Source organism: Triturus cristatus, chromosome 10 (genome assembly GCF_964204655.1).
Source record: "Triturus cristatus chromosome 10, aTriCri1.1, whole genome shotgun sequence".
Classification (NCBI taxonomy): domain Eukaryota; kingdom Metazoa; phylum Chordata; class Amphibia; order Caudata; family Salamandridae; genus Triturus; species Triturus cristatus.
In genome coordinates this window covers 1184432703-1184447000 of record NC_140593.1, presented here as the reverse complement: position 1 = coordinate 1184447000, position 14298 = coordinate 1184432703, and the positions used below count along the sequence as shown (strand labels likewise).

General features: G+C 44.8%; 1 protein-coding gene across 1 annotated transcript; it reads left to right on the top strand.

Annotated features, from left to right (window-relative positions):
• The first annotated feature begins 8192 nt into the window (after nucleotides 1-8192).
• LOC146796977 (olfactory receptor 1G1-like) lies at nucleotides 8193-13571 on the top strand. The gene is made up of 2 exons (XM_085631480.1): nucleotides 8193-8248; nucleotides 12617-13571. The coding sequence occupies exons 1-2, from the start codon at nucleotides 8193-8195 to the stop codon at nucleotides 13569-13571; spliced, it is 1011 nt and encodes a 336-aa protein (XP_085487606.1).
• The last annotated feature ends 727 nt before the right edge of the window (nucleotides 13572-14298 follow it).

Genomic DNA, 14298 nt, shown 5'->3' with positions numbered 1-14298 from the left:
TGCAGTGCAAAGGGGTCTCTGGCTTCTATGAGGAAGGTCTCATATATCTTAGCATTTTTGATTGAAAAAAAGAAGTGAGCAATTTCATTGCATTTCTCCACCAAAGGCACCATGGCAGGGGAGACGCGTTCCAGAGTGGACTGAGATTTCACTATCTGAAACAATTCATGAGATGAGTTTTGTGCTTCCTCAATCTTATGAGCATGAAATTGGCTATGTACAAGCCTGATCTTCTTGTAGTAGGACTTCCGTGCTATATGATATTTGGCCTTTGCAATGCCTTCATATTCCTTGCGCCATTTGCGCTTCAAGCGCTTGGAGTTATTTTTTAACAGGAAGAGCTCATTATTGAGATACTTTGGAAATGCTTTGGTTTGAGTGGATGTACAGGTAGTTAGCGGAGTGATACAGTCTAAGTGCACTATTAATCCAGTTTTCAACTTGTGTGTTTGCTGTCTTTCAGATCGTCATTAAGGGTCGGACGGTATGTTCCCAGAGTCACTGTAAAGCCGCTGGAGAAATTCTAGGCCACCTCCACATTTGTCAGTGCTGGCTGCCTAGTGGCATTAGGGTTTGAGAGGAAATGGCAATCTGAAAAGAAAGTAGAACGTTTTCCGACCAAACCACGGGTATAGGCAGTTCGTGCTCGCAATGAGTAAATTGGAAAATAAAGGGTACGCCGTGTGACCTTGCTTATGTGTGAGAGCGTGGACCAATTAATTGAACTGAAAGGTGTTTGGATTCTTCCTAAAGGAGGTTATTGAGGGACACGTGGTGTCCTCAAAATATAGGTTGAGGTCACCCAAGATCAAAAAGTTCGAATATCGTAGTTTGTAAGTGGGTAGAACATCAATAGAGGCAGATAGGAATTGTGAGGCTGAGCCAGGAGGGCGGTAAATCAAAAGCCCTGCTATCATTCAGTTGCTGGACAGTGTCATGGAAAATACAGCCACTTTATAGCCGCAATAGTGACTTCAGAGAAGGAACAGGGCAGAGTGCGTTTAAAAAAAAGTGCAATCCCGCCTTCAGTCTCGAGGACATGCAGTCCTGTGGGACAGCATCGAGAATGTCGGGAGCTGAATGAGTTGTTAGCCAAGTTTTAGACAGAAATGAATCTCAGTCTTATGTTTTGGCAATGAGCGGCAATTAGCATAGTAGCAGCGCGCTATACGCAGGTTAGCGCCTGCTCAATTTCCCCCAGAAGCCTCCGGGATGCTTGTGGATATATGAAGCCTGCATTCACCCAACTTACCATGCTCTTAGAGGCATCTATTGAATGCCTGCATGCCTCAGGAGAGGTTGGCTTGAGTTGCATGATCTCCTTGGCCATGTAATGCTTAATATTTTATTTTCCAGAAGCAGGGATCCTAGCCCCCAGATAACCGTCCTGTCGCGAACGGGCGCAGACGGTCTTGCCTTAGGCACATCAGCCGCACAACCGTCGCCAATCTGCACAGCTGCCATGTTTAAATCTGCTTCCCAGAAGGGGCGTGGCTAGAGTATATTGGGCGCAAAAAGCTGGGGGTCAAATTAACACAAACGGAGTCCAGCAGAGCCACTTCTACCTGAATGAATGCTGCAATTTAAAATAAGAACAGAAAACAAAAGTTTGACTACAAACTCATAAAAGCAACTTTAAAGCTGGCAGGGCCAGACCTAGAGATGGTCGCTGACAGGGACAGGAGCCGGGCAATTCTTTGCGCCCAGTGTGTTCCAAGGAAATCAAATGGCAGAGAAATCAGGCTTGTTAATAGCTTTGACAGATAGACAGCCACTGCATCCGTGCAGCTGACAGGATTAAATAGTCCACCTGGAAGGGGCCATGGCTAGAGTGTATCACACGTGAAAAAGCAGTGGGGCCAAATGAACACAAATGAAATGAAGTAATGCAGATATAAACTGTATACAAATACATGTAGCAACCATATAATCTGCGGAAACATCATGGGTGTTTGGAAGTAGTATTGGTGATTGTGGGTTTGACAATTTGTCCAGATAAATAAGATGTGAGTGGCAGCCATAACATGTTCATTCTATGATGGTGACAAAGTGAGTTCCACCAAACTATAAATAACATTTTGGTGTTATCCTTCCTATTTGATGTGTTTATTTGTAATGCAATTGCAATAAGCAAATCAATAAATTTCCCCACCATACTCTTGAGATTGCCATACGGGGGATGAGCCTCCTAAAAAGAGGTACAGATTAATGGAAGGTATATTGGTGGGCAATCCTTATGAACACCTAAGGTCCAGAGTGTACATATGCATTTATTTCTAATTACTGTGCACAACTAGGGTGTGATGGAGGTTTGAGTAGATTCCAACAATTAGCAATCATTATATATTCTATCTCCTCCAGGAGTTGGTTCTTTTACGATTAACCATCTAAAATATGTTGCCTCAAGCCCTGTAGGCAAAAAGTAGCTACTGCGGTTCCTAAGTTTTATAGATAGTTATAGTTATAGTTAGGACCTAGTTTCCATAGGAAAAGCGTTTTTTCTTTTCCCAATAACTTTTACGCCGGTTGACGGATCTTCGCGAAATATTCAAAACTTGTGGTCTGCTCCGGTCAGCTCCTATCCTAAAAGTTTTGGGGTGATTCGCCAAGCTGGGGCCGAGAAAAAAGGGGGTCCCAGAATGTGATTTCTCCATGTTATTTTCCATAGGAAACATTAGACACGGCTACAGCCCGAACTGCTGAACAGAATTGCACCATATTTGGCAAAAAGATAGCACTTGGTTTAGAAAGAGCCTTTTTGTTAAATGGTGTAAATTCATTCAGTAGTTCCTGAGAAATAAAAAAAAAAGAGGTACGAAAATGATTTTTTCATAGGAATCTTTAGACACGGCTACAGCTTGAACTGCTTAATGGAATTACACCAAATTTGGCAAAAAGGTAGTGCTTGGTTCAGAAAGCACTTGTGATGGCCCTGGGGACCGCCACCCCCCAGGGCCAGCTCCTACAGTGTCCCAGATGCCCACCCCTGGGACAATGCTGTTTGCTATGGCAGGGCGGGAGTCTCGCGGCTCCCTTCTTGCCATAGCAATCTTTCTTTTGGATTTTGATAATAAAAAATAAATAAATAAATAAATAAAAGCAATCTGGTTTGTATTTTGGAAGAGAGAGCAGGAAACCTGCTCACTCTTCCAAAATCCAAACCAGATTGCTTTTCCACACGGGGAGCTGGATGTCAGCAGCTCCCCGTGTGGGAAAGCAATACCTGCTCCCGCAGGAGGTGCGGAGCCGGCTGGGACTGTGGGGGCATTGGGCCTCCCCCCATGGTCCCCAAAGAAAGGCCAGGTCCCAGTGGATGGGGTCCCCGGGGCTGAATATGGCCTCGGGGGGGGGGCCCCCTTCCATTTCTGAAAAATATAAAAAAATAGGGGTCAGGCCCTGGGGGATGGGGTCCCCAGGGCCCATAAAATAGGAAAGGAAGGGGGGCCACACTTCCCTTCTTAAAAAACAAAAACAAAAAAAGACCTGCATCGCCGAGGCCCCGCCCCCTCCCAGCAACACTCTGCAAACGCGCCCCGTGGCGCATTTTAAGTTGGGAAATTAATTCCCCTTCAATACTGGGGATCCCTTGGGGCAAACTAGCCCACCAGGTACGTCCAGTAAGCGCCACAGGGCTGCGTTGCAGAGTGGTGGTCCAGGTCACGCCCCTTTTTACACCTCTCTGCAACGCAGCTCTGTGGCACTTACTGGAGGTACCTGGTGGGCTAGTTGGACCCCAGAGACCCTCAGGATTCAAGGGGACTTTATCCCCCAACTTAAAACGTGCCACGGGGAGCGTTTGCACAGTGGTGAAGGGAGGGGGCGGGGCCTGAGGTGACATGTGTGCAAATACGCCCTGTGGCACATTTAAAGTTGGGGAATTAATTCCTCTTCAATCCTGAGGGTCCCTGGGGGCCAACTAGCCCACCAGGTACCTCCAGTAAGCGCTACAGGGTTGCGTTGCAGAGAGGTGGTCCAGGCAATGACCCTTTTTACTCCTCTCTGCAACGCAGCTCTGTGGCACTTACAGGAGGTACCTGGTGGGCTAGCTGGACCCCAGGGAACCTCAGGATTCAAGGGGACTTAATCTCCCAACTTAAAACGTCCACATTGCGTGTTTATACAGTGGTGAAGGGAGGAGGCGGGGCCTGAGGTGACGTGTGCAAACAAGCCATGTGGCGCATTTTAAGTTGGGGAATGATTCCTCTTCAATCCTGAGAGTCCCTCTGTAGACATAGTTAGAAACTAGCATTGAAAATACCTTTCAAATTCACTTAAAAACCATAGGTTTCAGGCACATTATAGTTAGAAATTACCATTTAAAAAAACCTTTGAAATTCACTGAAAAAAACATAGCTTTCAGGCACGTTATAGTTAGAAATTAGCATTTAAAAAACCTTAGAAAATCACTGAAAAAACCATAGGTTTTGGGGAAAGTTATAGTTAGTTGGACATTTCACTCGTACAAAAACAGAGAAATTCCCCCGTTATAGTTAGTTCAGCTAACTATAACTCGCACCCCAGCAATGCACTGCTGATGACGTCACATATTACATCACTCATGATATGTTCAGTGACATCACTGATGACATCACTGTCTTTATGATTAAAACCAGAAAAAGTTGGAGACCTATGCAGTTTTTTCCAAGAAGGGTTCTACGGAAAAAATAAATAAAAGGGGAAATAATGGGCAATTCTGTCTGATACCTCTAAGTAGAGGAAAATATGTTGACTGCTTGCCATCAAGGAAAATACAAGTAGAAGGTGCAAAGTATAATAAACAAATATAGCTAAGGATGTGGCGACTGAAGTCAAGCAATTTCAAGGCTCCAAACATTAAATCCCACTTAACACGGTCAAAGGCTTTTTCAACATCCAAAGATATTGCAGTTCTAGGGGCTATGGATTTGAAGGCCATGTGAATAATATTGAGTAAAGTTCTAGAATTGTCAGAAATGTACTATCCCCCCATAAATCCTGATTGTTGTATATCGATTAGGTCAGGAATGACTTGGTTTAGGCGTAGAACAAGTGCTTTCGCAAAGATCTTACAATCAGTCTTAATAAGGGAAATAGGTCTATAATGTCCAAATATGTGAAGATCTTTGTCCTTTTTAGAAAGCAGAGATAACATGGCTTAACCAAAAAGTACCATGCCTTTGTTCTTCAGTTAGGAAATAAAGAATTAAAAGAAATAATTTGGGAATTTGGGAGTAGAAATGAACCGAAAAACTATCTGGATCGGGAACTTTATCTTTAAGAAGTTTAGTAACGGCTGTTTTGATCTCCATCTCCAATATTGCAATATCTAAAAAGATCTACCATTTGATCAGCTGTTTTAGGAAATGATTGAACAAAACCCTCTAAATTGCTGGCAGTGGTGAAGATTCTGGGGTTTATAGTTTGGTATCATACTGTGTGAAATTTTTTTATCTTTTTTTTTAATCACTAGTGTGTCGAAGTTGAAGTTGAAGTTGAAAAGAATTTATATAGCGCTCTATCACCAAACGGTTTCTTGGCGCTGTAGGCTGGAGACTAAACCTGAGAGAAAGGGGGGAGGAGAGAATTTAGAAGGGGTAAGCTAGGGAGAACAAGTCAGTTTTAAGTTTGGCTCGAAAGTCCAAGTAAGAAGGGGTGGAACGAATCGCAAGAGGAAGTGAGTTCCAAAAGAGAGGGGCAAGAGTAGAAAATCTGGTGCCACCGAATTTCTTCTTACGGAAACGGGGCACCTCAAGAAGAAACAGAGTGGATGAGCGAAGGTCTCTGCAGGGGACATATGCAATTATTTTAGATCTAACAAAAGCAGGGGCAGTACCAGTGAGGGACATGAAGGTCAAACAGCCTACCTTGAAAAGTGAGCGTTCCCTGATGCGAAGCCAGTGCAGAGTCCGTAATACAGGAGTAATGTGACTAGATTTAGGAAGCCTATAAATAAGGCGGGCCGCTTGGTTCTGGATGAGCTGTAGGCGGCGACATTCATAAGCAGGAATGCCGGCGTAAAGGGCATTGCCGTAATCCAGGCGGGACAAGATAAGTGCTAAAATGATGAGTTTGAGAGCTTCAACTGAAAAATATCGTGAGATTTTGCGAATGGTTCTGAGGGCCAAAAAACATGAAGAAACTACGGAACTAATCTGAGGGCGCATGGAGAGGTCTTGACTGACTTTAATGCCCAGGGTTTTCAAGGAGGCTGAAGGTAAGGGAGGGGAGCCAAGGGTGGGGGGCCAGAAAACAGAAGACCAGGGATTGGCGGGGCCACCTAAAAGAACCAGCTCGGTCTTATCGGGGTTCAATTTCAATTGGTTAGAGTTCATCCAGTTGAATATGAACGTAAGCGTGGAGTGCACCTTAAAAATAGAATCAGGGGAGGGAGAGAGATTGAAAATGAGCTGGAGGTCGTCGGCGTAATTAAACGCTGTGACCTCCATATCCTATAAAGCAACAATAAGGGGGTAAATGTAGAGATTGAACAGGAGAGGAGATAGTGAAGAGCCCTGGGGAACTACACAGGTGACAGGGTTGACGGGTGCAAGAAAGCCCTCCAGGCGAACAGCCTGAGTATGGCCGGTTAGAAAGGAGGTGAGCTAGGCCAGGGCCGAACCCCGCAGGCCGATGCCTCCGACACGGTCGAGAAGGATGGAATGATCGACCATGTCGAAGGCGGCAGAGAGATCGAGGAGAACTAGGGCCTGGGGGGAGTTGGTGTCGGCACTGCGCCTAAGCTCATCTACTACAGAGAGGACAACGGATTCCGTAGAGTGAGCCGGCCGTAAGCCCGCCTGATTAGTTGCTAGGAGGTGATGGGCTTCAATGTGATTGGAGAGTGAAGTGGTAATACGACTCTCCAAGATTTTACTTAAGAGTGGCAACAATGAGATGGGTCTGAAGTTTGAAGGGACAGCAGGATCGGCACCGAGTTTTTTTAGGATGGTTATGATGGTGGCAGATTTGAAAGAGTCAGGTACAGAACCGAGGGTGATGGAGGTATTAAGAAGAGTAATAGGAGGGACCGGACAACGGGAGAAAATGTCTCTTAAAATGTATGCTGGGCAAAGATCAGCAGGGGAACGCAAAGTAACTTTTCCCAGGAGAGAGCGGAAGGTCTCTTCAGAGATCAAAGGAAATTGATCAATGAAGGAGGATGGCAGGGGTCATGGGGAACAGATAGAGGAGGCAGGTGAAAAAGGGATATTCTGTTTTATGACGGCAATCTTCTCAATGAAGAAATTGTTGAGGGCATTACAGAGGGTTTGAGAAGGAATGGGCCTAGGAGCGGCTCTGTCAGAGGCAAACAGTTTGTGCACGATTGTAAATATCTCCTTAGGTTTATTAAGTGCCAGAAGAATTTTCTGAGAGAAATATTCCTGCTTGGCGGAGAGGATGGACTTTTTGTACTCCTGCAACAGGGCAAAATAGCGAAGCTTGGAGTCAGGACAGTATTTGCGGCGCCAGATGCGCGCCGCCTGACGAAGTGCGAATTTCTGAGATTTAAGGGTATTAGAAAACCATCTGTTAGCATCGTGAGGGCGACGAATTCTGACACGTCTGAGAGGAGCAATCTGATTGCAGGCTTCAGAGAGCCAGGTATTGATAAGGGCTACCTGCTTATTTAGAGGGAGATCAGTTAAAGTAGGAGCCGAAGAGGCTAATGAAAGACCTAAAGTGACCGTATCTACTTTATTCCAATTTCGAGCATAAGTGTTTTTTGGACAAGGGGGATGGTTGACCTCTGCCAAAGGAGCGGAGAAAGTGATCAAAAAATGATCAGACCAGACGCAAGGGGATATGATAGGTGTGGAAATGGGAAGGTTAACAGTCCAGACTTGGTCAAGAGTATGACCGTGAATGTGAGTGGGAACAAGAATATGAGGGATGAAATTAATACTGTGGAGGGTGTCAGAAAGATCTTTAGACATAGAGTCTTCACGTGGGTCCCCTGGCCAAAAATTAAAGTCACCTAATAACAAAAGAGAGGAGTTGTTAACAACCAGGGTGGCTAGAAGATCCTGTATGGCTGGGATAAGATGGGACATGGATTGAGGGGGACGATAGAGCAGTACAACAGTGAGAGGGGTTGCGAGATTGGTAGAACGTACCACCAGAAGGTCGACTGATGGAATAGAGAGGTAAGGAAGAGGTTGAAATAAAAGGTTAGAACGAACAATCATAGCCACTCCGCCCCCCAACTTACCCTCATGGCGGTCAGCACGGAGGATATAGTAGGAGTCTGGAAGAGAAGTGAGAACGTCAGGTAGGGAATCGGCAGTTTACCAGGTTTCAGTTAGACACAAAATCTCAGGACTGGAAGTATTAAGAAAGTCAAAAAGCTCCAATTGGTGCTTGACAGCAGAACGAGTGTTGAGAAGGGAGACCGAGGCCAAATGAGGGGGGCAAGCCGATGATTTAGAGGAGTAAAAGGGATAGGTAAGGCATGAGAGCATGGTGTGGGGCGTAGGTATAGGGTTAGAGGGATCAATGTGAGCAGGGCGTGCAATGTCTAGTGAATTGATCTTAGCCAGAGTAGATGAACAAATGGGCCAGGCGTCGTGGCAGGCCAATAGTTGACTAGATGAATATGTAAGGGAACAGGCAGGGTGCAGGGCCCCTGGGCCCGGCGTGGACGGGCGCAGACGGGCCTGCCTTTAGCGCGCCTTCGGCGTGCTGGCAGCGCGCCCCCTGCACGCGTCCGCTGCGCGACCGGGTCGAACCCCTTGGTTGTCTGTGAAGAAAGTTATCTTGGATTTTTGCTTCTTAATTTTCAGATAATTGGCCAGTAATCTGCCAGCTTTGTTGCGGACACTGTACAATTTTGTGTGAAATTTCAGTAAAGTGCCACAGGCTCTATCCCAAGATTGCTTATTATATTTTATTTTAGCTTGTATCAATCAGGAGAGGGTTTTTGTTTTAGTGGAGGAATTATATTTGTGTTAGAGGGACTTAATCTGTTTTAACAATTGAGATGATTCTTTTACAGCTTTTTTCTAGTTGAATGCAGCGTAATCCATTATGAATCCCCTGACTGTTGCTTTAAAAGCATCTCAAACAAAGTGAATCCGGGTATCTGAAGGAAGATTAACCATAAAGAAGTCATGAAAAAAACCTGTAAATTGTGTAATAATTTGCTCATCTTGTAATAGGGCATTATTGAATCTCTACCTATTAGGATGAGGTGCATCTGTAGGAGTGTCCTTATCAACTCTAACTGGAACATGGTCAGAAATAAGGATAAATCCTATCTCCGCATTTGAAAGAAACTGGAGAGCATTCTGAGTAAGAAATAGTTATCTATTCTGGAATGGGAGTGGTGAACAGAGGAAAATAAGTAAACTCCAACACATCAGCAGGGGCAGATCTCATGTCCAGAGGTGGTGTTAGTCCAGGTTTCAGTGAGGAATGCGACATCCGGGGTGGTGCTGTCGAGCAGGTCCCAGATTTTGGTAGCGTGTTTGTGGAGGGATCGGACGTTGAGGAGGATGCATTGCAGGGTCTTAGGTGTGGTTTCATTGTTGCGGGCAGGTTGTGCTGGATCCATGGTCTTGGCGGTGCTGCAGGAGTGGTCCGTGGGTGTCAGCTGGTGATGCTAGCTTGCAGTTGTTGTTGGTGAGAGGAAAAGACAAACAGAAAAATGGAGCGAGAGAAAGAGTGAGAGGTCAACTGGACCACCAGGGATGAAGCGCAGGTATAGCCTGCGTGAGGAGGAGGGCCTTGAACACCAACACCCGAGAGTGCAGGGGCTCAGGAGGGCCTTACTTGATGGAGGAGCTGCGAGGGTGGGAGTGCAATTTCACTGACAATAAGTCAGTGGTCTCAATTTGGGGTTTGCTTATGCCTCACCCTGACTTGGATTGTGGTTGCTACTTGAGTAGGTTTCACCACTCTCAACCAGTGATCCAATTTCTTACAGGCCGAATTATATATACAATTTCCCAGTTTGAGCCAAGACACACCTTTAAAAGGTGCATAAGGGACAAATGGGGACAGAGTGCTGTATTAAAAAGAATGCACTGTCCCCAGGATCACATTGAAGAGAAATATGGAGCAGCTGCTTCAAAGCCACTCCGTGTTTCACAGTGGAGGTGGCATGCCATCTGCACTTTGAAGAGAGGAGATAGATCCCCTTGAGGGTAGGTGCAGTAAGTGACTGCAGAGTAATTTATGGGGAGTCCATGGGACTCCCTTTCTTCCCTCCTGAGGGCTGCTCTTAGGAGGCACCCTGGAAGTACGTCGCCATTTTGTGGCACACTTTCAATGCGCCTCTTAAAGGCATGTTTGCCTCTGCACCCAAATCCATAAAATGGTGCGGTCACAGAGGCAGAGTGATTTCCTCATTTCATGGGGCCACAACGCCATGCAAATAAGGGAAAGCACTCTCATGATAGCGCAGGCCCTACATCTGCACCAGCGTTATCAATATTATAGAAGGGGATGCACAGGTATTATAGAAGGGGATGCACAAGTGTCTGTGACAAATTATGTAATACCATTGTTCCTGGGGGCACAATATATAAAATGTTTCTCAATGGGAGTGCCCCAGTCACAGTGTCCGTGACAATTGTATTGGTGTTACCCTGTGATCGCTGGTGTTGGAGATGGTGGCAAAGTATCAATGTTTGTTACCCATGTCACTATCCCCTTGTCAGGATCCCCATGTCAATGTTGGTGCTGCTGTAATTTGTTCTAGTTTCCATGTCCCATTTTAGTGTTCTAGGGTGAGAGTATTCATGTGAGTGTCGTTTCTATCAAGCCCATGGTCAGTATTCACTGGCCAGAACATTAGATTCACATTCCGCCAGTCACTGCCCTGTGTCAGCATCCCAGTGAAACTGCCCCATAGCAGAGTGCCACCCTTTGTGTTTGGACTACATGTCAGCGTTTTAGTGTCAGTGTTTCCATGTCAGTATTGATGTTCCCTGTAAAAGTGTCCCAGTCACAGTGCTGATTTACCCTTTTACAATATCTTAGTGACAGTGTTTATTTGCCAGTGCCACCATGGCAGTGTCCCCTTGTTAGCGCCTTAGAATCAGAGCCCTTTTGTTATTGTACTCATGTCAATATCCTCCTGTCTATGTTGATATTCCAGTTGCAGTGTGCTAGTAACAATGACATGGTAGACGAGTATTACATTTAGAATACAATCCAATCAATCTTGAAGGAAACTGTACTAATGGTGGTGAAGATTTTACAAATTATAACTCCTCATCAGGTTCAAACCCCTGCCATGGCATTACGTCTTCTATACTCTTCTGAAGCCTTAGTAGGCATTGTTTTTAGAAAGTATATGGCAGTCAGTCCACTGCTGCAAACAGACTAATCACAGTGCCTCAGTCACTTCATGAGAAAGAGGTAGTGTGCTTGGTTAAGAGAGATCAAGAGTGGTTAAGTAGGACTCTGAATGGGATGGAAAATAGAAAGAGAAGCTGGACTGGAGGGCAAGAAATGGATAACAATAAGACTAAGAGGTGGAAGAGAGGATCACTAAAAAGGAAGCTGGAGGATGTATGGGCTTGAAATAAAAGTGGAAAGGAGGAGGCTGCATTGAGAGTGGAAGTGAGTCAAAGTTATGAGTTCTGTAAAACAAAAAGTGGGAGGGAGATGTGTCAGGAACTTACAAGCAAGGCAGAAGTGGATAACAAATGATAGACTAAGGCCTGATTAAGAGTCTGACAGATGGGTTACCCATCACAAAGGTGTCAGATATCTCATCCACCTTATTACAAGTGCCATAGGATAAAATACACTAATGTAACCTTTCTACAAAACTCAAAATCAGGCCGTATTAGTCTCTATTCAAACATTCAAACTTCAGATTTCCAGCTGCATACAAACAGACTAGGCTGAAGGTACTCCGAAAAAAAACCTATTTAGGTCTAGTTCCACAGAGAGGGCAACAGGAATGGGACCAGACCATCCAGCAGCAGAGGAAGAAACCACTATGAAAGGGGAGATTGGGATGTGCTCAGAATCAGCACAAGATATTCCCTCTCCTCATGAGGAATCAGTAGTATGGGTCCTTATGACTATTAACACCTTAGGCTCAGGCAGATTTCAGCATGCAGGATTCTAGGAATCTTGCAGTCTTAACAGTGAACTATGCCTCCGTCTCCTAACTATGAAGGTTGCTGTAAGATGGTGCACAAGTTCAAAGGGGGTTCAGTAGCATGACCACCATATTAGCCATAAAAGAAAAAACCCAATTCCCAGCAGTTGAAGCTGCCTTTCCATGTTACCGGTCACGGAAAACAGTCTTAACTTGGACATCCTCATTCTTTTATTACAGAGTGCTTAACTGGAATTTTCACAGGAAGGTACTTTGCTGCTACATACTCTATTCTCAGGCCCTATTTCCATCCAGGCAAAAATGGTAATTGGGGGCTATTTGAAGGAGCATGAGCTCCCTCTACCTTCTTCCTATGCATGTTCATAGCAAAGGACCCCTGACAACCGAGGAAGAGCTCGGGTAACCTTCTGCTGGTTTGTTCTTGAGTCTTATTAAAGGTGATAAACCACACAACATCCACTTTTTGGAACACTTTGTCATGTTTAAATTAATTGAGAAATGATTGTTTGCTCAGTATATGTGATTGAGGCTTTCATACTATGCCTTCTATTTCTCCTACAGGTGGTTAATGCTCGAAATAGAAATGAATGTCCACAACTTGACTTCAGTGACAGAGTTTATCCTCCAGGGCCTATCAGATATTCCAGAACTGCAGACCTCACTATTCGCTCTATTCCTGGCCATGTACCTGGTAGGGGTACTGGGGAACTGTACCATCATCACACTCCCTACTGCTGATGCCAAGCTACATACGCCCATGTACTGCCTTATCAGAAACTTATCGTTGGTTGACCTCTGCCTCATGACAGTCATCGTCCCGAAACTCTTGATCCACATTATCTCAGTAAAGAAGATCATCTCGTTTGTCAATTGTATGTCCCAGTTGTTCTTCTTTATTTTATGTATAGGGATCGAGAGCCTCCTGCTCGAAGTGATGGCTTTTGATAGGTACATCGCCATCTGCAATCCTTTGCACTACTTGATGGTCATGAACAGAAGAGTGTGTGCTCTCTTGGTGGCCAGCTGCTGGATGATTGGTGTCCTGCACTCCCTTCTGTACAGTGTGACAACATCATTGCTCTCCTTCTGCAGGATGAACAAAATCCAGCAGTTCTTCTGTGACCTCCCACCGCTGCTAAAGCTCTCCTGCTCGGACACCACCACCAACGAGCTTATAATCGGTTTTGAAGGTTTCATCTTTGCTACAGCCTCCATTCTTTCCATAGTTGTCTCCTACGTCAACATAATCATCACCATCTTGAGGATCCGCTCAATAGAGGGAAGGCTTAAGGCCTTCTCCACTTGCTCCTCCCACCTGATCACTGTTGCTTTGTACTACGCGACTTCTATTTTTTACTATGTCCGCCCCAAATACAGCTACTCACTAGAAAAGGACAAGTTTGTGACCCTGATGTACACTGTTGACACCCCAATGCTGAACCCTTTCATCTACAGTCTGAGAAACAAGCAGGTGAAAGGGGCTTTGAGAAAAATTACTGGCAGATCATCTCAATAGAATGTAGCATCTCCCTTTCAAGGATGCATTTATGCATTAATTGTGAGCATTAGACATTATTATGTACGTCTTTTCTTTGCATTTCTCCAAGTGTAATAAAATTACACATGTCAAACCACTCTTTTTTCATAAGGTTTTCTGGTTGAAAAGATCCAAGCTGTGGGATTAATTGCACTTTTCAATGAGAAAGCATGCTGGCTTCCTCTGCTTGGATTAATAGCCTCCTCTTTTCTAAGGCTTCACCTGAATTTGTTTGTCTGTATGATCTGAGAAACCTCTTCTCACAGGTGGAGGCCACTTTAAGCTAGCACAAAATTTGATCATAATCTTTCATTTTTATGAGACGGGTCTAGGTTAACTCTATATATCCATATGTTGCATAAAAAAACAAGAATCGACAAACTCAAACTGTCTAACTTTTGAAGAGTAAATTGTTGTGTAATTTGCTATCAATTGTTGTTATGTGTGGAGATTGGATCAATATGTGCTTTGGTATGTAATTTGTTGGGTTGTATGTGTGGGTGTGTTTTTCCATGGTGAAATGGGTGTATTACTGTTCTATTATCAGAATGTCTCCATATTGTGATGGATCCATCCTAGGGGCTGGTACTCTATTCACATGTATCACGTGGCCAGATACACAGACAGCCACATAAGTGCCATGTTGTAACATCATATTGTTGCAGGGATTCTGCTGATACACAGAACTATGCGAAGAACCCCAGGA